At 42.0% G+C, this 23,180-nt stretch overlaps 1 protein-coding gene across 3 annotated transcripts in view; it reads right to left on the bottom strand.

The window, feature by feature from the left end:
- The window catches only part of LOC139756360 (maltase-glucoamylase-like), a 70,762-nt gene that overhangs the window by 19,105 nt on the left and 28,477 nt on the right, over positions 1 to 23,180 (bottom strand). For 2 of the 3 annotated variants that reach the window (XM_071675729.1, XM_071675748.1), the window contains exons 14-30: positions 22,917 to 23,074; positions 20,742 to 20,881; positions 20,407 to 20,491; positions 19,353 to 19,409; positions 19,086 to 19,207; positions 17,909 to 17,994; positions 11,211 to 11,260; positions 9,690 to 9,851; positions 8,962 to 9,064; positions 8,174 to 8,247; positions 6,209 to 6,391; positions 4,464 to 4,624; positions 3,793 to 3,967; positions 3,149 to 3,251; positions 2,211 to 2,379; positions 1,159 to 1,228; positions 17 to 169 (exon numbers count right to left, since the gene is read on the bottom strand). In XM_071675729.1, the coding sequence (XP_071531830.1) occupies positions 17 to 169; positions 1,159 to 1,228; positions 2,211 to 2,379; positions 3,149 to 3,251; positions 3,793 to 3,967; positions 4,464 to 4,624; positions 6,209 to 6,391; positions 8,174 to 8,247; positions 8,962 to 9,064; positions 9,690 to 9,851; positions 11,211 to 11,260; positions 17,909 to 17,994; positions 19,086 to 19,207; positions 19,353 to 19,409; positions 20,407 to 20,491; positions 20,742 to 20,881; positions 22,917 to 23,074 (2,051 nt within the window). The remainder of the gene's footprint in view (positions 1 to 16; positions 170 to 1,158; positions 1,229 to 2,210; positions 2,380 to 3,148; positions 3,252 to 3,792; positions 3,968 to 4,463; positions 4,625 to 6,208; positions 6,392 to 8,173; positions 8,248 to 8,961; positions 9,065 to 9,689; positions 9,852 to 11,210; positions 11,261 to 17,908; positions 17,995 to 19,085; positions 19,208 to 19,352; positions 19,410 to 20,406; positions 20,492 to 20,741; positions 20,882 to 22,916; positions 23,075 to 23,180) is intronic. The other variant, XM_071675740.1, reaches the window with a different exon arrangement.

Below are 23,180 nucleotides of genomic sequence, written 5' to 3'. Positions count from 1 at the left end.
AGCGTTGAAGCCTCACCTCGACGTTGATGGCGGGGTCGAGGATGACGATGAACCTTAGGCCGTCCTCCTTGACCCGCCTCACGTACTCGGGGAAGCCAGCGAAGTGCTCCTGGTCCACGGTGAAGTCCATCCTGCGGGACATGTAGTCGATGTCCCCATATTGCACGTCCTGTGTATGGGCAGAAGAAGGGAGCATTATGGACGTGGGGAAGGTCAGGTAACAGAAGACCTGATGGTCTATATCTGCTGGAAGACAGTGCATGGGAAGGAGAGCTAACAGAAGACCTGATGGTCCATGACCAGTTTAACAGCTGGATGACACTACATGTGAAGGATAGATAACAGAAGACCTGATGGTCTATATCTGCTGGAAGACAGTGCTTGGGAAGGAGCTAACAGTAGTCCTGATGGTCTATGACGAGGTCATCTGCTGCAAGGCAGTGCATGGGAAGGAGAGATAACAGGAGCACACATTGTCCGTGACGAGATTATGTGCATTCTTATTCTGAATTGTGGGATAAACGGGAAAGCAGACAGCAACTCCCCACCCACCTCTCCCTCTGGCTCAACAGCTAGCAAGAAGAAAATGAAAACGTAATACGATAGGAGTAGAGATGAAGGGTGGGTAGATAACGAGTACATGGTAATGGGGATATCAGGTGTAATGGTCAGGTAATAGTTTAAGACATTTGAGTACTGTAATGGGTGTATCGAGGAGTGAGAATAATCAGTATATAAGACGGAGGACAGGAGAGTTTCATTTGAAGGTACAGTGTTATCTGTGGGGCACAAATGATGCTGACCCCAGTATTGGTGGGACTAGAAAAAATACTAACTCTCAAACTTTCAGCGTGTTATTCAAATTAGGAAATGCTCAGACACAGAACATTTTGAATGAAATTACGTTGAGAAACCCTCCCATCAGTACGTAGGCCTAACTCCATATGACTTTGTAAACAATAGCTTCATTTACACAAGTTCCTCGAAGCCGGTAATTTACATTCTTACAAAAATCTGTCATTTTTTTTCATATTTTTTTTTTTTCATTCTTTCTAAAACTCAATGTTCTCTTGGAGATGAAAGATTAACATATGGAATCAACTCTACATAGTGTTTCAACCTCTAAACGTTTTTGGACAATAAGGCAGGATGCTTTACCTGTGGGATCCCAGCGTCTCTGGTTCGGTTCACCGCCGCTTGTAGCTCCTCTAACGACTGGTATCCATACCTAGAAGGAAGACCAGTGGATTTTACACCTCCATCTGTGTGAGAAACTAAGACGGTCTGGCATAGGTTTCTTGGGAACCCCCAAAAGAGGCCTTGGCATTAGTGTGGTATGAGAGGGAGTGGAAAGAAACTTTGGCACCTGGATCTGAGAGGAGGAAAAAATGATTTGCTTCGTCCCTCTGAAGAGAGAAAGGTAGGTGACTGGACATTTAGATCTGAGAATATGATTAGAGAGAAAGCCACGTTGCCACTTGCGTGTGAGTAGAGAGAAAGGCCCTTTGCCATCAGGGTGTGGGGAGAGAGAAAGCCACTTTGCCACTTTCATCTCATGGCAAAAAGAGACGTTGGCACTTGCATCTCTGTGCAACGGAGAGGCTTCACACGTGCATTGAAGAGGGAAATTCTGCGTCTTAGACCTCAGGGGAAGAAAGACTTCAACACCTATGTTAAAAGAAGAAAAAGGTCCGTCACGTGCACCTGAGAGGCACCTGCACCTGAAGAGAGAGACGGACTGACATCTGTATCTGAAGGATACATTGAGCCCATTTGTGTTCCAGAAATACTAAAGTAACCCTCCAGACATACTGAAGAACCACAAACACTCCATCTTTTGTTCCAGAATGACTAAAGTAACCGTCCAGACATACTGAACGACAAACACTTCTTCCTATGTTGCAGAAATACTAAAGTAACCCTCCAGACATACTGAAGAACCACAAACACTCCATCTTATGTTCCAGAGTTACTAAAGTAACAGTCCAGACATACTGAAGAACCACTAGCACTTCATCCTACGCTCTTCCCTAATGACGTACAAGCCCAGAAGCTGCAGGGGTGATTATTTAAGACCCATCGATGTTCTACGATCTCGTATATCCAAGACCCATTAATGTTGTACGATCTCGTGATATCTATGTATCCTATAACCCCCAGATGTATTTCCAGTCATGCCACAGACAATCTATACTCCCACTTACACTCACCTGCAGAGCTGGAAGCCCAGAGCCCAGTAGGGCGGCATGACCGGTCGATGGATGAGTCTTGTGTACTGGCTCACCACCGACTCTGGCTCGGGTCCCACCATCATGTAAAAGTCCAGGATCCCTCCTATGGTCCGGTAAGATATGGCTGGATAGTCCAGCATCTGGTAGTCTGCCACAGTGGGAAGGGTCATTAGAGGATGTAACTACGATCCTACCACAGTCATATTACCCGCTACAGGTTTTTTTTGCTCAAGATTCATTGGTCGAATATCAAAAAGCTGACCATTTCCTCGTAAGGAAGATCAGTAGCTACACTTAGCGGTACATGGATGCTAGAATAGCGTTTTTGTGTCTGCATTTAAGAGGTCTCACAGTCCAGCCTTTCTAGTACCCACAGTACTTCAGGAGTACGTGGGTTCGACACCCTCTCGTCTTTGACTACATTTAGGGAATCAGGAATATGGCCAGAAGTCAAGAGCGCTGTCACTGGAGGGATGTTCTGCTTTGCACAGTTGGTTCTACAGCTAATTGTGTGTGAGCAGAACGCACCCTTTCCATACGTTAGTGAATTTAATCATTCTCTCGCACTCTTATCGCACACATATCCACTGTGAACCTTCGACCAGTCTTTGATAGAAAATGATTACATAAATGTCCATTTTTTGTTATTTTAGAAGGAACTCCCATCTACTTATCCATTCTGTCGTGTGCAGACATAGATTCATTCACCTGTTCTGTCGTCAGTACTTCCCCATTTTATCATCTATTCATTCATCCATTTACCCATTCCAGCGCCTGCGTACTTGCATTCATTCATCCGTACCCATTAAGTCATCTACTCCCTCGTATTTCTTCAGTCGACTCCTCACTTTGTTTTCGTCCACCCATTGTCGCTCACCTATACCACCGCCTCCCTCGGTGCTGCCTCCTCCACTCACCCATAGCGTTGCTGTTGAGCAGGAGGACCCCATGCGCCCTCCCATCGTTCTCCAGACACTGGTAGTAAGGATGGGCCCCATACAGGTTGACTTGGCGACCAGCCTGTGGGAATGGGGGAGAGGAGATGTAATGGGCAGGGAATGGTAGAGAGAACAAGTAACCTCTCGAGCAAGACGACGGGCACGACCCTTGAGCACGACGATACGACTAGAACACAACGGTACGACCTCTGGGCTTTGGTCCTTATCCTTAAAGGTCGGATCAGAGGCCAGGCCGTCGTACACCAAGGATTACACCCCTCGTGTTTAGGGTCGTCCGTCCTGCCCAGGGTCGTCCCGTCGTGCTCAAGGGATAATGTAACACCAGGCATCCCCGGGACATCTTATGACCACCAGGGTATCTCTATTCATTCCCCATCCCTACCATCTTCTGAAGGTACCACTCACCCTGCCGGGCGTGGCCTCGAGACTGACCAGTGTGTGTGTGTGTGTGTGTGTGTGTGTGTAGGGGGGAGGGGGAGCCTAATGTGTGTGTGTGTGTGTGTGTGCGTGTGTGTGTGTGTGTGTGTGTGTGTGTGTGTGTGTGTGTGTGTGTGTGTGTGTGTGTAGGGGGGAGGGGGAGCCTAACACCAAGGCGAACTTACCCCCGGCTCAGGCCCCTGATCCCTGGAGAAGATGGGCCAGGTCTCGCCCTTGAAGACGTGCCTGAAGGAGTCGTGGGCGTTCTCGCCCATGCCGTACACGTTCTTGCTGGGCAGCGTGGTCGTCACGCTCAGGAACTGCTCGGAGAAGGTCAGCCCGCCTATCCTGGTGTCGAACCTGCGGTGAGGACAACGGGTTATTAAGGATCTCGGGAGGAGGAGGAGGAGGAGGAGGGAACGACACTCATTTGGCGCGACGTATAACGAAGACGGACGGTCTGACGCCGTCGACGGACGGGGGGTTTGTTCAAGTATTATTTACCGTCGAGACGAACTATTTCATGGAGGAAGACAGAAATGGAGAGGATTATGTCGAAGTATTGATTATAATCGGCGTTTCATCTGACTTGGGACGAGGCGGGCTGGTAAGCAATTCATTTATTAGCCAATCTATAATTTCGTGAAGAATATTGAGGTACGATCACCTCGCCCTGTTCCTGTGTGTACCCCCGTCGCGTTCATGGTGAGGAAGTGTGATCACTCACTGACAGCTTGCCTGCTCATCCTTGTCGCGAGAGAGAGAGAGAGAGAGAGAGAGAGAGAGAGAGAGAGAGAGAGAGAGTTTAGACGGAATAGGAAGACATTATGTCTTGAACAAGCCACCAGTAACTCACAGGATGGTGCCAGTGTCTCTCCTGACGACGTAGAAGAAGAAGAGGTCGCCTGCCTCGGGGTCTTGTGGCAGCACTACCTCGTACAGGGGTTCGTGAAGCGCTTCATCGGGTAGATTCAATTCTATCGGAACCTCATAACGTTCCACGCCCGTTTGGTAGAACTGTTCGCCAAGAGATAGAAGACATACAGTTAGATATTATAGATTAGATTTCTTAGCTTTTAGAAATGCATAACAATAATTTACGCTATAGATGATTTTCTTTTTATTTTCGATAATAATTTACGCTGTAGATGGTTCGTTTGGTGTTTTACGAGCATTTCGAAACAGAATAGCTTAAAATGAACTTTGTGCACGCTTAAGTTAGAAGATATTTGCTTTAATCATATTCCTGACTTATTGAATCACTCAGTTGAACTTAAGTTCTATATTGCAAGAGGTCACAGTGGTGTTGTATATTTAAGTGTAAATGCTACTTAATCGTGTATGGAATTTGGGAGCTCGTAAACCATGAATAGTCGAAGCGCTTCGTGCCAGAGGGAAAAGTGTGTTTTGAATCCTTGATCGAGGTGTCTCCAGGGCCAGGGTCATGTATCAGGCCGATCCTGCTTGAAGTAAGATGTCTCAGCCTCTCTCAGCCGGGATTGTGATGAATATCATCAACAGCAGAGGGTGAAGTGTTTGACCTGTTGTGTACAGTCCAACCAGAGGACGCATGCGTGCATGTAGGAGCAGTATGTTCAGGCATATTGTAGGCGTCGTGAGTTTTGCTCCTCATTAGACGACAGGAAGGGAGGGAGAGAGGGTCGTATTTTCTCCCTGTCAGCCCTTGAGGACGATGCGACGATTGAGCACGACTGTACCACCACTTTCTTTACGACGGTACGACCCTTGGGGTATGATGACCTGGCCATCTGACCCGACCTTTGAGGATTAACGTCAGAGGCCAAGGCCATACGATATCCAAGGTGCGACGTACGACCCTTGGGGTATGATGACCTGGCCATCTGACCCGACCTTTAAGGATTAACATCAAAGGCTAAGGCCATATGATATCCAAGACCATATAATATCCAAGGGTCGCACCTTCGTGCTCGAGAGGTTTGAAAGATGTCACAATACCTCTGCATCACATTCCTGTATGGAAGCTAGAGACTAGAAAGTCGAAGGGGCTCCTGTAACTCACCCCACACAGGTCGTCCATCTCAGCAGCTGTCTTTCTCCTGCACTGTGGCTCTCTTGGAAGAGGCCAGGTAAAGCAGGAGCGGACCTACGGTAGAGAATAACTTCATCTATTGCCGCTGTGGAGCAAGAGACGAAGAGAGAGGAGGGCGATGCTGGAGCGCGCTTGACCACCCTGAGTCAGTGTGTTCATGGTGGAGACAGAGCTGTGGCTCGCCTGTGTTCACATCATCTGAGAGCCCGATGATAGATAGAATGGCGTGTGTCTCATCCTCAAACCGTCAGTGGGAGTGTGAAATACATCACCTCTCGGAGATTGTGAAACACTATCTGTTTCCGTAAAGGCCTTCCCACATTCCTAAGACCTTCATGTATAGATATGTATATTTCGTGTGATTTGTGCAATAGTCTGAATCATGTTGTGTAACTTATTCAACGCACGAAGATCGTGGAGACGTCTGGATCACATTCAAGTTGAAGGAAATCGAGTTTCCGTGTTAGTATCTGTGTATGTGTCTGATGGCTGGACTCCAATGGCTTTCTTTTCCCACTCCCCTGACCCACCTTGAAGCGGAGGGTGACATCGCTGTAGCGGAAGATTTCAAAGGTGACGCGGCCTACTTCCCCGCCGAAGAGAGAGGGTCCTCTCTTCTTCAGCAGTACCCGGAAGCCCTTTTCCGTCTCCCGCACCACACCATCCTCAAAGTCGAAGCCGTAGTCGGAGGGTGGAGGAATCGAACACGGGACCTGAAGTAAATATTCTCACATCATTGACCTACATCGTCGTACAGATTATCTCGGAAATGAGTAATCAGTCCATGATTAATGGGGAGTGAGTAATCACTTCATGATTAATGGGGAATGAGTAATCACTTCCTGATTAATGGGGAATGAGTAATCAGTTCATGATTAATGGGAATGAGTAATCAGTTCATGATTAATGGGGAATGAGTAATCACTTCATGATTAATGGGGTATGAGTAATCACTTCCTGATTAATGGGGAATGAGTAATCACTTCCTGATTAATGGGGAATGAGTAATCAGTTCATGATTAATGGGAATGAGTAATCAGTTCATGATTAATGGGGAATGAGTAATCACTTCATGATTAATGGGGTATGAGTAATCACTTCATGATTAATGGGAATGAGTAATCAGTTCATGATTAATGGGAATGAGTAATCAGTTCATGATTTATGGGGAATGAGTAATCAGTTTATGATTAATGTGGAATGAATAATCACTTCATGATTAATGAGGAATGAGTAATCATTTCATGATAAATGGGGAATGAGTAATTTTGATTAATGAGGAATGAATAATCACTTCATGATTAATGGGAATAAGTAATCAGTTCATGATTAATGGAGAATGAGTAATCAGTTCATGATTAATAGGGAATGAGTAAACAGTTCATGATTAATGGAGAATGAGTAATCAGTTCATGATTAATGGAGAATGAGTAATCAGTTCATGATTAATGGAGAATGAGTAATCAGTTCATGATTAATGTATGTTGAGAGAAGAGGACGAAATATTCAAACATTATACTCGACTCATATATGATTTTCTGGGAGAAATAGGGAAATAATTTGTTCCTGTGGTGTCAGAACTGATCTCCATATCCGATGCCAAAATTATGAGCAGCCTTTATTTTCTGCCAAATATAAAATCATTTTGTTTTTTAATTAGAGTTGATAATCATTTTCTTTCTTATGCATCGGAAAGAGAACTGGCATGAGTGGGAAATTCCCATTAATATAACGGTGTGAGAATAGTTTACTGAAGGATGAAGGAGGGGATAGACTTTTTAAGATGAAGGAGGGGATAGACTTTTGATTTCTGCTTTAGGGTTGATGGTTAGGTATGGAGTGGGTTGTGTAGGAGGAGACCTAGTGTTGGTGCTGAAGGAATTGAGTGAATACCATATTGAAGTGGGACTATATTGGATAGGGTCTTTGTTTCACTGTGTAGGTGTTGAGTGTAGAGTATATTGAAGTGGGACTATATTGGATAGGGTCTTTGTTTCACTGTGTAGGTGTTGAGTGTCTGGGATAGCTAGGCAGCCGGTGATTGGTCTCGGTGCTCTGTTTTGTATCTATTTTTTTTTTTTTTTCACAGAATAGATAGATGACCAGGCGAGTGAGGCGTAGTTCAGGGTAGGATTTGATAAGTTGTTTCCTTGTGTACTGTGTAAACTGCTTGTCAGTGTAGTTTACATTTGATTGACTTACATTTACAGGACGATGTAATTTCTCTCTCTCTCTCTCTCTCTCTCTCTCTCTCTCTCTCTCTCTCTCTCTCTCTCTCTCTCTCTCTCTCTCTCTCTCTCGTACAAATATACGTATATGAAACAAAAAAAAAATATGTAAGAGAAAGTACACATCTTGTAATTGAGGGAAAAGAACAATAGATAGACAGAAAGATATATCGAGAGAGAGAGAGAGAGAGAGAGAGAGAGAGAGAGAGGTAACTGGTGAAGATAGAAATAGCAAGTAGCTAGCTAGCTAACTATAGACTGGCTAACCTTGGTGTCTGGATCCCAGATGCAGTTGCTGGTGAGGCACTCGGCTTCCCTCACTGCCACATCTTCCTTCCAATCTGCAACGCATCCATCATCAGTCTATATATAGTCCACAGAACACTTGGGTGCTACCGTGCGCCCTTATAGAACAATAGATCTGGTGTCTAATGACAATAGATGATGTTCTATAATAGTTTTTATTTATATCTTAGATGTCGTCTGTTATGATCTTAAGTTTCTATGAATCTATAGTGGGGAGAGAATAGCTTCTAAGCTAAAATTTGCTAGACTGGATCTATGTTCTATTTGGAGTAACTGTATTTAGACTAATGTAATTTGGAGGGATTATATATTGATAAGAGTTAGGGGGCGAGATATGTGCGTGGAGCATTCCAGTAGATTATTGAATTAATTTTCGAACGAAAAAATTTAAACGCCTCTTTTGTTGGAGAAATAATCGTAGAAAAAAAAATATTACATATTTTTTATAGATAATCTATTTTCAAAACAGAAAATTGTTTAAAACTTTTTACGAATATATAATAATATAATGAATAATATAATGAATTATTTTATATTTTTATATGTAAAAATTTGACTACAGTTTACTTGACTAATTTTGAAAGATTACTTGACCATCTTTTTCTAAAGAGTTCTGCTAAAACAATTTACCTTTTCGACCAAAGTTCTGCTTCAGTAGAATTCTTTTGTCACAAAACCTCTTTATTACAAGCCTCTGACGTCAGCTGCATAGTGCATTAAGTCTTGGCACCCAACAAGGCTCAACTTACCTTTATAAGAGATGGGACAAGGGATCTTGAAGTCCATCTCATCCTTCCAACTTAGTGTGAAACCAGTTTTGATGGGAATTCCCAGGTCGTACATAGCCAGAACCTGCGAGATAGATAAGAGACTTGAGAGCGAGATAGATAAGAGACTTGAGAGCGAGATAGATAAGAGACTTGAGAGCGAGATAGATAAGAGACTTGAGAGCGAGATAGATAAGAGACTTGAGAGATACTGTTGAGATGGAGATAAACATTGGATAATAGACCCATTGTCTATGATTAGCAAATCGTAGCTATGAATGGTTTGGGCTTGGAACACCCCACTACTGGCCTCTTCTCACCCCAGTCTACAGTGGACCTAAGTGGACCACCAGTGGGACATGGGCCATGATAGACCACCAAAATGGACCAGTATTGGACCACAATGGATCAAGATTGACCAGTAGAGACAATGGACCAGCAGTGGACCAAAATGGACCATCAGGGTACCATGACAGAACACCAGTGTACCAAGATGGATCAATAGTGGACCAAAATGGATCAGTAGAGACAATGGACCAGCAGTGGACCAAAATGACTGGACCATCAGGGTACCATGACAACACCAGTGGACCAAGATAGACCAGTAGTGGACCAAAATGGACCATCAGGGTACCATGACAGAACTCCAGTGGACCAAGATAGACCACCAACGGACCAAAATGGACCACCAGTTCATCACCATCACTTACCTTAGTCGAAGCGTCGTAATGCCAGTCTCCGGTGGTCCAGCGGTCCCCGGCTACCAGCAGGTGGACCGGGCGGCGGTCCACACCAAACACCCGCACATCGGAAAGCACCATTTCGTCGGCTACCCCGTCAGCATGGCTGACGGTCCATACAATGCTCTCCTGCTGGAGGGTTTATACACCTGTTTTTATTGTTAGGATATATATATATATATACATATATATATATATATATATATATATATATATATATATATATATATATATATATATATATATATCAACTGACTGATATATTTCTCTCTTGTGTCTCCCCTGATGATGTGATTATTACACGAAAGTGCACTTGGGAACTTTTCATGTTTCATTTTCCCCGTGGACTCATAAGAATATATATATATATATATATATATATATATATATATATATATATATATATATATATATATATATATATATATATTGTCATATGTCGAGTTACTTTTATCTTTCACTGCCTCTATAACTCAAATTCTCTCGATCTCCCAGTAATTCTCTCTCTCTCTCTCTCTCTCTCTCTCTCTCTCTCTCTCTCTCTCTCTCTCTCTCTCTCTCTCTCTCTCTCACGTACCTCACTGGCCGGAGTGAGGGAGGGGTGGACAGGTAGAGACAGAGAGGAGAAAAGGGACAGCAATATTTTTCTATTGTCTCGGGAGGGAAAAGACACATTGCCTCAGGAACACGGGGGGGGGGGGGGGGGGGGGGTGAGGAAGGGGTCCCTGATATAAGGGGGTGGTGAGTATGGGGGAGGGGGGTTGGTCTCGATGTATGGGGGGATGGGTCGGTGGGTCGTACCGTCTGTGGTTAAGGGCTGTACCTCTGTGCTCAAGGGTCGTGCCGTCGTGTTCAGGGGTCGTGCCGTCGTGGTCAAGGGTCTTGCCGTCGTGGTCTAGGGTCGTACCGTCGTGGCCAAGGGTCGTACCGTCGTGGTCAAGGGTCGTACCGTCGTGCCCAAGGGTCGTACCGTCGTGGTCAAGGGTCGTACCGTCGTGCCCAAGGGTCGTACCGTCGTGCTCAGGGGTCGTACCGTCGTGCCCAAGGGTCGTGCCGTCGTGGTCAAGGGTCGTACCGTCGTGGTCAAGGGTCGTGCCGTCGTCGTCAAGGGTCGTGCCGCCGTGGTCAAGGTTTGTACTGTCGTGCCCAAGGGTCGTGCCGTCGTGGTCAAGGGTAGCACCGTCGTGCTCAAGGGTCGTGCTCAAAGGTCGTACCGTCGTGCTCAGGGGTCGTAATTTCGTTCTCACTGGTCGCAACGTCGCGCTCAAGGGTCGTTAGCGTCGTGCTCAGGGGTCGTACTCTCGCAACCATCGGAGTTGAAATACAACATAGACATCATACATCATACATCATACAGTAGTTCAGCAGAACACCTCACTTCTCCTCCCCGCCATTGTGGATTGATCCATAAACCGTAAACATTATAATCATTGAATAACAGTGGGTCAGATTACACTGGATAAAGGGAATTTAATTATCTATGTTACTTACATTTACGTAAGTGATGTTGGCTGTAAAGTAGTGTCCCGTCTCTGTGGGCTCTGGAAGGTGGGAAAATGTAAAACAGATGCATTATATGATGGGATTATTTATCACTTGTGATTATTCATCAGTTGTGATTACTTGTTAGTTGTGATTACTTATCAGATGTGATTATTCATCAGTTGTGATTACTTGTTAGTTGTGATTACTTATGAGATGTGATTATTCATCAGTTGTGATTACTTGCTAGTTGTGATTACTTATCATTTGATTATTTATCAGTTGTGATTATTCATCAGTTGTGATTACTTATCAGTTGTGATTACTTGTTAGTTGTGATTACTTATGAGATGTGATTATTCATCAGTTGTGATTACTTGCTAGTTGTGATTACTTATTTGATTATTTATCAGTTGTGATTATTCATCAGTTGTGATTACTTATCAGTGGAGTATTTATCAGTTGTGATTACTTATCTCTTGTGATTAGTTGTTAGTTGTGATTGTTTATCAGTTATGATTACTTATCATTCGTGATTACTTACCATTTGTGATTATTCATCAGTTGTGATTACTTGTTAGTTGTGATTACTTATGAGATGTGATTATTCATCAGTTGTGATTACTTGCTAGTTGTGATTACTTATTTGATTATTTATCAGTTGTGATTATTCATCAGTTGTGATTACTTGCTAGTTGTGATTACTTATTTGATTATTTATCAGTTGTGATTATTCATCAGTTGTGATTACTTGCTAGTTGTGATTACTTATCATTTGATTATTTATCAGTTGTGATTATTCATCAGTTGTGATTACTTATCAGTGGAGTATTTATCAGTTGTGATTACTTATCTCTTGTGATTAGTTGTTAGTTGTGATTGTTTATCAGTTATGATTACTTATCATTCGTGATTACTACCATTTGTGATTATTCATCAGTTGTGATTACTTGTTAGTTGTGATTACTATCAGTTGTGATTGTTTATCAGTTATGATTACTTATCATTCGTGATTACTTACCATTTGTGATTATTCATCAGTTGTGATTACTTATCAGTCGTGATTACCTATCAGTTGTGGTTATTTATGTGATTACTTATCAGTTGTGATTACTTATCAGCTGTGTTTACATCGTTTTAATTACTTATCAGTTGTGATTACACCCCAGTAGAATTTAATCCGTGTCACTTTTAAGCTGATGTATAAGTGAAATTATGCATTCTGTGTGAGAGACTTTAAAGTAAACAAGTGATGGTGGAAGTGTAGTAACGACCCTTGAACACGACGGTACGACCCTTGAACACGACGGTACGACCCTTGAACACGACGGTACGACCCTCGAACACGACGGTACGACCCTTGGGTATGATGGCCTGGCCTTTGACCCGAGCATTTAGAGGTTAGGTCAAAGGCCATACCATTGTAACCCAAGGGTCGTACCGTCGTGCTTAAAGGGTCGTACCGACGTGCTCCTGGGGTCGTACACTCGTGTTCACTAGGAGTTTCTGAGATAAAAAGAATATTCCAGTGGCGTAGAATCTCTCTCTCTCTCTCTCTCTCTCTCTCTCTCTCTCTCTCTCTCTCTCTCTCTGTCTTTCAGAAATAACGTTCAGTAAGAAGGGCGTAACCGTCTTAACTGTCAGCGCTACTAAGCTTCTCATATTTTGGTAATATTTCTTTAATGAAATAACGGATGACAAAAGACTTCTCTACAAAAGGACGTTTTATTTCTTCAGTCTGGTACAGAATTCTTGTATTATCTTCGTTAAACACAAGTGTAGGATAAGCGGGGTACTTGAAATATTAATTTGTATTTGGGAGAGGGTTACTGAATCAGTTGCCAACAATTATATAACCTTTATTTTTTCTATTGTTTTTTTTTTTATGTTCATGAAATGTATATATTCGTAACAATAGGATGTCACTCTTTTGTTCAACTGAAAATATTCTTGGGATGAATTTTTTCCTTAGTAATTCTTAGGTTCAATTGATAAAAGCTTTATTTACTGTTGCGCCGGGAAACATCTGGCAACAATTTGAATTTCTGTTCCTAATTAATTTTCCATTCATTTTAAACCTATTCCCAGAGCTTAGTTTTACATAGAATGGCGAGGGAAACTTGCATAAGGGAAGATATTGAAAATATCACGAAAAATAGAAAGAAAATTAGAGTTGCCTTAGAGTTAATTGCAGATAGTGTATTGCTATATGGCATTTATATTTACCTTCACGATACGAAGGAATTTCAGTAGTAACAGACATATCGAGTCCTGTCGTGGCTGATTGTGGCACTGGAAGAGATGTGAAGCTAAGTATTGCGATCAGAAAGGCATACAGACGATTCAAAGAGAAGACCCTGTAAATTTCCCAACAACTAAGAATGCGCAAATAACACCCAGTCGTGGATTTGAAGCGAAATATTCTGAAACTTAAGTATGTATGGTGTTGCGTTTGGCAACGCTTTGATTCGTAAATCATTCTGTGTTAACCATTCTGTTGAAAGAGTAAGTACTTCGCCTCATTCGAAGTAAAACTTTTGCCCACGACTTTGTACCCACTAGCCATTACTACGAGTGAAATTAGACAGTAGCTTATTAGATTCGAGATTATCGAAGCCTTTGATCGTTTTGAATATCTGGATTAAGACCACCTTCTCTTTCCCGAGTTGAATGGATTTAAATCGTTTATATGGCTTTTGTAAAGTTTGTTTCTCAGTCCAGGAATCATCATGGTTCAGCTTTATATTCACTCCATTTTGTCTGTGCCTGTTTGAAAGTAGGGATGTGTTTATGTATTGTTACCGTAGCCTTAGATATGAAGTTCATAACCCAAGAATCATGTTAGCCATGTTCACTGCTTCTGGGCATTGTTTACTTGGCTTTAGATCACCGGAGATTATTACATCCAAGTCTTTTTCCCTCTCATTAAAACTTTGACAGCTCAACAGAAAATATAATTTGTGTTTTGGTTTTACTACCAACATGTAAAACTTTTAGGTATTAGAAATCATTGGCCACCCGGTTACCCCAGTGCATCAATTTGTCTATGTCACCCTGTAGCTACAGACGTTCAATTGATGTTCTAAATACCCAACTTACAATAATCTAATTTCCACATTTAATCGGTAACATTGATGTATATGAGACCCGGTCCCAAGATTGATCCCTGTGGCACTCCATTTGTTACGACAAACCATTCTAAGACTAACAATTTTTAGTCACCAAATTAAATTAAATTCCGTCTCTACCACGAGACTTGGCTTTTGATAGAAATTTTTGATGCTGAATTTTGTCGAGTACTCTTTTGCTGTAATTATATCACAACGAAACGATGTTTTGAAGAGGTTTTCAATTCATTTTTTCCGCGCATCGCTTCCGTTTCAGAGCGAAGAGTCGTCTGCAATATATATATTTTTTTCCAACATTGACCGTGTCTGAGACTTTCGAGTGTGCATTCGGAGACTCATATTTATTCCAATAATTTGAGTGTTTTGATCACTCCGCGGGTACATACGGACACTAACTCATTCCAACAACATCAGTGTATTAAACTACTGTTTGTTGCAGTATTTTCATTGCCTTAAACTCTCGTGGGTTTCGTTTAAAGACTCCAGTTGTCCCAGCATTTTCGGTGTTTCAAACTCTCGTGGATTTCGTAAAAAGACCAGTTCGTTCCAACAATTTATGTGAAACTCTCGTGGGTTTCGTAAAAGGACCAGTTCGTTCCAACAATTTAAGTATGTCAAACTCTCGTGGGTTTCGTAAAAGGACCAGTTCGTTCCAACAATTTAAGTATGTCGAACTCTCGTGGGTTTCGTATGAAGACTCCAGTTTGTTCCAACATTTTCAGTATCGTAAACTCCCGTGGGTTTCAAAGAAAGACATCATTTGTTCTAATATTTTCAGTGTCTTAAACTCTTGTGGGTTTCGTAGAAAGACATCAGTTTGTTCCAACATTTTCAGTGTCTTAAGTTAAACTCTTCTGAGATTCGTTTAAAGACTCCGGTTTGTTCCAGCATTTTCAGTGTTTTAGACTGTCGTGGGTTTCGTGAAAAGACTCCAGTTTGTTCCAAATTTTCGGTGTCTTATGAAGACTCAAGTTTGTTCCTACATTTTCATTGTCTTAAACTCTCGTGAGTACGTATAAAGACTCCAGTTTGTTTCAGTATTTTCAGTCTTTTCAACTCGTAAAATGACTCTGGTTTGTCCCAATAATTTCCATGTATCAGGCTCCCTTAGGTACATTAGGAGACCAAGTATTTTCAACAATTTTAGGCTCCGAGTATATAGAGAGGCGGCCATCAACTTCACGCATGCGCAGTCGCGTTTCAGCCGTTGTCAAGTTGCTGGTCGTGACGATGAAGCTGAGCTCGCTGGCTCGCTGACGCTTTCTTCATGTTTTTTTTTGTTTTGTTTTTTTTCTGTTTTTATGGTGTTGGAAGTTGTTGATACATCTGATATTTCCGATGTACCTACTTTGAGACACTTTACTGGCAAGTTGTTTGTCTATGCCTTTTAAGAAAGCCACATTTTCTTTTCTTTTTTTTTACGCCAAGCCCATCTGCTGGGGTGGTACGCCACCTCAGCAGATGGAGCGTAACCCTCGCAAGCCACCCATTTACCCCCGTATGAAGAAGAGAAATGTGCTATTGGTTCATATTCGTGTATTTTTGGCCTCTCACTCACTCCCTCCTTGACCAGGAAAGTTACTGATGGTGAGGCTGGAAGCCGTTGTTCAGAGGGTTAGGAAACTGGCTAGTGGTGATCTACTCGTTAGGGCCATATCGACGAATCAGGTGGCGGGACACTTTCTAAAACTGAGGAAGTTCCACATTTGTGATGGTGTTGCCTCCATGCCAGTGTCCATCTTCTGTTCTGACGTCATGGATATGGCCTGCCCGATTCATTAAACACTCCAGTGGTGTGGCTCTTTCACAGTGGCTGGTACCACTGTGGTGCTGGGCAGATGGATCAACCTCATGTTCACTATATCCTACGTGCATGGTGAGGGGGTCTGCCTCTCATCTTTGCTGTCACTTCCTCAGTTCCATATTGCGGCCGCCACAGTGGATGCTGCTGTACCCACTGGGTAGTGTATAGCTGCCACGTTGGTGTAATATCCACACACACACACACACACACACACACAGAACACACACACACACACGCACTCTCTCTCTCTCTCTCTCTCTCTCTCTCTCTCTCTCTCTCTCTCTCTCTCTCTCTCTCTCTTCCCATAACATATACATTATCTAAAATATAGATGTATATGTATTCTAGTATTCACAGCAAGATAGGATGTATAGAATAATAGTAGGATATAGAGACTAAATTAATAGGTAACATTAAAATGGGTTGTAGGCCTAATGACCTTGCTCATTGGTCGCCGCTGGCCGTAACACCCAACGAACTACAACAATAACAACCTATTGCTTGTTTCAAGGTGAGGAAGGGGTAATTAGTATATGGTAATCTCTGCCAATTAGAGTGGACGTCTGCCCAGCCATGAGAGAGTCAAGGTGTGACAGAAAATGATGGTGACGGGAGGGGAAACTGAGGCAAAGTCGTGTGGGAAAGAAATAACTACATTAATTCTAGTTATTGATTCATAATTAGCAGCAGAAAGATCAACTGAATAGAAGAATGATTTAGTTTTTATCAAATTTTAGAGCAGTTAAGATTCTATTTCAAACAAGTTGTAGAAATCGATAATTTGCATACTTTTTATATCTTACATTTGTCTGAGTTTGGTTATGGTTAATATTTATAATCTTTCGCGTTTTGCCTTATATGTATGAGTGTTCATTTAACATTCAGTTAATGAACTAGTCACTCCATAAAGTATTGATCTTTCGGAAATATGTATTTCTGTAAGACAGTGGGCCGATATATGTATCTCTGTAAGACAGTGGTCGATATATGTGTCTGTAAGACAGTGGGTCGATATATGTATTTCTGTAAGCCAGTGGTCGATATATGTATCTCTATAAGACAGTGGTCGATATATGTATCTCTGTAAGACAGTGGTTCAATATATGTATGTCTGTAAGACAGTGGTCGATATATGTATCTCTATAAGACAGTGGTCGATATATGTATCTCTGTAAGACAGTGGTCGATATATGTATCTCTATAAGACAGTGGTCGATATATGTATCTCTGTAAGACAGTGGTCGATATATGTATCTCTGTAAGACAGTGGTCGATATGTATCTCTATAAGACAGTGGTCGATATATGTATCTCTGTAAGACAGTGGTCGATATATGTATTTCTGTAAGACAGTGGTCGATATATGTATCTCTATAAGACAGTGGTCGATATATGTATCTCTGTAAGACAGTGGTCGATATATGTATCTCTGTAAGACAGTGGTCGATATATGTATCTCTATAAGACAGTGGTCGATATATGTATCTCTGTAAGACAGTGGTCGATACATGTATCTCTATAAGACAGTGGTCGATATATGTATTTCCGTAAGCCAGTGGTCGATATATGTATCTCTGTAAGCCAGTGGTCGATATATGTATGTGTGTAAGTAAGACCCTACACAACATGATGCGCGAGCGATGATTAATTTTCATCAGCACGCGTCGAATTCGGTCGGTCGGTCGACCTGTCGACGGTTTAAGGCAGATGTCGAGGTACAAATTGTAGCAGTTAAGGGGAGAGGAAGAAAATGGTATCTGTTAATGCAGTACTTACGTATAGATTGGCCATCGTCCCAGTATAAGAGTCCCTCCGCTCGACCTTCGTGGTCCGGGGCGACGGTGAGACCAAAGGGCTCCCTCCTGCAGAAGGAGCAGACGCAGGAGGGCGTTAATACGTGCTCTGGCCTCGAAACTATATGAAAATATCTGGAACTTATTAAGGAAAAGTGTCCTAAACTGGTAATAGGAGGGTTAAACATGGTAGAAAACGGGATACATGTCCACCTGTGGTTGAAATTAGGATGAAATTTTATTTTGATTTTAATTAGTGAAAAAATTATCAAGAAATTATGTTTGATTTTTACTTGTATGTCACGAAGCTGTCCGTGACCATTAAATCCAAGATCTTGCAAGAGAAAGTACACGAAAAGTATTACTTTCTACAGGGAAAGTCATGCGCTAGAGTGAAAAAAAAGTATTTTTTTTTCAAGTGATGAAATTTATTAAGATAGGAAATGAAGGGGAAGGCTTTGTTCTTATAGATTTTTATTTTGTGATTTGAGGATTCCGTGATTCACTGTTCTTGTTATTGTTGTTATTGTTGTGTGTATGTTTGTGTATGTGTGCGTGTGTGTGTGTGTGTGTGTGTGTGTGTGTGTGTGTGTGTGTATGATATTGAAGATCTTTCGCTCAAAATTTCAGAATCGGTTTGAAAGATCATGAAATGAATATGATTAATCAGTAGTTCCGACCGATTGTGTCACTGTGTTTCGCCATTTCTCACAGGTCATGATTGGTCTCCCAGTATGTTTGTTGATTTCGTTCATCCCTTCACCATTCCTCTGGTGATAATGACCCATTAGCTCCCCTTACCCACTAATTGCTACCCATAGGATCAATTTTATAGGATGATTAGCCGTGTCCCGGATATAATTGTTACCCATCAGTTAATCGTGTATCACGTTTTCATTATCATTTTTGTTAGTTATCTCCTTTACCCATTAATCATTCTTCTTAGTAATTATCCCCATTTCACATTTAACCACCTCCCTTCCTTATTAGTTATCTTAGTAATAACTAATTATCCCCTTATCAGATATTGGCCTTCCCTCAGTAATTGTCCTCTCCCTAATTATTATCCAATTTACCAGTTTCTCACCATTCCCAATCAGTTATTCCCTGTCATCAGTTATGCCAATTCCTCCTCCCCCTCATTTATTATCCTCACTGACCTGGAAAGCAGGGTGTTGGCCCGGGGTCGCTGGCTCACAAGGATACCACCACCTCTCACGAACACGGGGACGTGGGTTCGAGGAGCCGCGATATCTTCCAAGGTATTATTTACCGTCGTGCCCTGAAGTCAAATCAGATCATCCTGTTATGATATTGGAATTACAATTTCATTATCTCAGTGAAAGATAAATCTAATTTATTTTTTATTTCTTCAGCCAATTTTTCGTGACGGGAATAAGTAATAGGTGGTGTTACTTAATACTTACATTGTGGTAATCGTACCACACACACTTGGGGAAGTACACTTTTCTGGATGTCGTGCCCTGGGAATGGAAGTGTAAGTACGTCAGTAGAAGTTGTTGCTTCTGTTACTTTGACTTTGTTGATGGTCGTTTGGCCACACGCACACACATACACACACACACACACACACACACACGAAAACAGTTCGATGATGTGAACAGTGAACAGTTCTTTGAGAGATGTAGGGATAGAACAACCCGAGGACATAACATGAAATTAAGTAAGAGACGACCATTGTGTGCGACGGTACGACCCTCGAGCACGACGGTACGACCCTCGAGCACGACGGTGCGACCCTCGAGCACGACTCTGCGACCCTCGAGCACGACGGTACGACCCTCGAGCACGACGGTACGACCCTCGAGCACGACGGTACGACCCTTGGGTATGATGGCCTGGCCTCAGTAGACCAGCATACCTAAGGATTTTGCTGAAGGTTTAAGGGTCTAAATTAAGACAAGCTTTTGTTGGAGGAAAGCTCTTGAAAAATGGGAGTGTACACCCTTTCGTGAGCCATTGATGAAAGAAAACGGACTTAATGGTATTAGTGATAATCTATATAAGACTGAAAAAAGTCTCGCTGGATTTACGAACTACAAGATATTTCTTTTTCACTGATAAACAATAGTATTATCTTACAGAAGTTCATAAGGTGTAAAGTCGTAAGTGTTGGAGCGATAGCGAGGTTTTTTTTGATAGACTTGTGATAGTGAAGATATAGCATTTAGAAATACTGTTGTGATCTCATCGTCTTAATTGGAAACCTAATTGTTTACATTCGACTATGAGGGTCACGTGTGTAGTGAGTGTATGTGATCTTAGGATTATACTTCTGGCAATTTTTAGGCCTAAAGATAAATCTTAAACCCAGTATTATGCAAATAGATCTATGCAGCACAATATATGTTACTAATTATAGTGCAGTATTGATGAATAAAGACCATAGCAGAATATTATAGTATACTATACTATAGGTTTCGTTTTTTGTTAGAACTATACAAAGAAAACGTAACTTACCGCCTTTATGACGGGGACTACCATGAACCAAGAACCCCACAGGAACTGGTCGTCTATAGTCAAAGTTCTTGTGTCATTGGGGAACCTGTGATAGATATGCAAAAATATGATTTTGTAGACATTTTCTATGTTAGTTTTATTATAAAAAATGTAGATTAGATATTTACATCATTAAAAATTTTATCGCAAGGGTAAGTGGTTATCAGATAACACGACTGATATAAATGAAGGCTGCCATTTTTTATTTATTGGTTAATTGAAAGGTCATTGACAGATGTACTCAGTTGGGGAGGAATGGCAAGGGACTGAAGAACTCGTGGGACACATTTACTTACTCTACGAAGAGAGGGCGGACGACGGGCAGCCCTTGTGACGAGGCTAAATGATGAAGGGTGTAGAGGTAGGGCAGGAGCGTGTAGCGGATCTGTAGCGCTGCTCGCCCGGAAGCTGTCACACTGGGCCACAGTCCAGGGTCCTGAACCAAATGGGTTCAGGGTGAAATTAGAGACACGTGGGAATATATATATATATATATATATATATATATATATATATATATATATATATATATATATATATATATTTATTTATTTATTTATTTATTTTGCTTTGCCGCTGTCTCCCGCGTTTGTGAGGTAGCGCAAGGAAACAGACGAAAGAAATGGCCCAACCCACCCCCATACACATGTATATACATAAACGCCCACACACGCACATATACATACCTATACATTTCCACGTATACATACATATACATATATATAAACATGAACATATTCATACTTGCTGCCTTCATGCAGTCCTGTCGCCACCCCGCCATATATATATATATATATATATATATATATATATATATATATATATATATATTATATATATATATATATATATATATATATAAAGACATTCGGGTTGGATTAGGGTCATTGGGAATTTAAGGGACACAGGCCCTGGTGTTTAAAGAGGTGTTCAATGTAATTGATATGATAAATGGATATTCAGGTTGGGTCAGGGTCCTTGGGAGTTGAAGGTAAGGGGTTCCTTGGTTATTCAGGAGTTCTACAGTCTGGGAGAAAGTTCACGAGCGTTTAAGGGCCTCGTAAGGTGGTAGATCATCTTTATGAAAGTTACATTTGAGCCTCAGTGTTTCTCTTAGAATCCAAGAGGCTTAAAGAACCATCCAGTAAGTAAAGTAGTACAGGTTTCGAGGGTACGTCGATGCCTTGCTACTGAAAGTAGCGCCGCCTTGGAACTCCTGGGGAAGGGGGTTCAGAACCCCTTTCATGAAAAGGGGTCCTGAGTAGACAGGCGTTACCGGACTCCGCCTGCTTAAGGTTACGCCACTAATGAAAAGTTACCTTTGGTGAGATTGTGTCCACTTTTTGCTTTAAAGGAGTCCATGTTGTTCCTGCTACTAAGTGTAGCGCAGCCTTGGAGCTGCAGGAATCCCTTGAAAAGTGGTCCTGATATATATATATATATATATATATATATATATATATATATATATATATATATATATATATATATATATATATATATTTCATACTTTTCGCCATTTCCCGCGTTTGCGAGGTAGCGTTAAGAACAGAGGACTGGGCCTTAGAGGGAAAATCCTCACCTGGCCCCCTTCTCTGTTCCTTCTTTCGGAAAATTAAAAAAAAAAAAAAAACGAGAGGGGAGGATTTCCAGCCACCCGCTCCCTCCCCTTTTAGTCGCCTACGACACGCAGGGAATACGTGGGAAGTATTCTTTCTACCCTATCCCAGGGATATATATATATATATATATATATATATATATATATATATATATATATATATATATATATATATATATATATATATATATTCCTATGAGTCCACGGGGAAAATGAAACACGATAAGTTCCCAAGTGCACTTTCGTGTAATAATCACATCATCAGGGGAGACACAAGAGAGAAATATAAGTCAGTTGATATACATCGAAGAGACGAAGGTAGGACGCCATTTGGTAAACATGCGATATATAAACTTGGGGTCGTCGTAACTTTGGAAAAGTTGATATGGGTCGTCATAGGAAAAAAAAGGTGGGGAACCATTGCCTTGGTCTGTTGGGGTCGTGTTGACATACGTATAGAAATTAAAGGTCGTACTGACATGGGTTCATGAGTTGGGATCGTTCTCATGCTGTCTTCCGACTTTGAAGGGTCGTTTTCACTTTGTCAGTGACCTTGCAGAGGTCGTACTTGGTCAAAGACCTCTCAGAGGTCGTAATTGGTCTGACATCCGAGGTCGTACTTGGCCTAAGACCTCCCAGAGGTCGTACTTGGACTAAGACCTCCCAGAGGTCGTACTTGGTCTAAGACCTCTCTAAGGTCGTCCTTGACCTTTAACCTTCCGGAGGTCATACTTCTAACCTTACGTAAGTCATACCGGCAACCTGTGACCCTTCCAAGGATCATACTTGACCCTTGACCTCCCGAAGGTCATGCCCACTTGACCTTTGAGCCCCCAGAGGTCACACTCACCTGGTCTTTGGCCTTTATATCGTTGTGGTTGCGGCTGAAGGGGTAGAACGCCCCGAGTTCCATCCAGCGCTGGCAGAGATCCTCCAGCGTGTCGTCAAAGTAGCCACAGATGTCGGCCCCAACATACGGGATGGCGAACATGTTGAACTCCAACATACCTGTGGGTTCAACACATGGATGAGCAGGAGAATGTGCAGTATACCTGGGAGTTCAACTGCGTTTTGCTGGACACATGGATGAGCAGGAGAATGTACAGTATACCTG

The sequence above is a fragment of the Panulirus ornatus genome, chromosome 2 (genome assembly GCF_036320965.1).
Source record: "Panulirus ornatus isolate Po-2019 chromosome 2, ASM3632096v1, whole genome shotgun sequence".
In the NCBI taxonomy this organism is placed as follows: Eukaryota; Metazoa; Arthropoda; class Malacostraca; order Decapoda; family Palinuridae; genus Panulirus; species Panulirus ornatus.
Note: the sequence above shows the minus strand (reverse complement) of the source record. Positions and strands in the feature narration are given on the sequence as shown.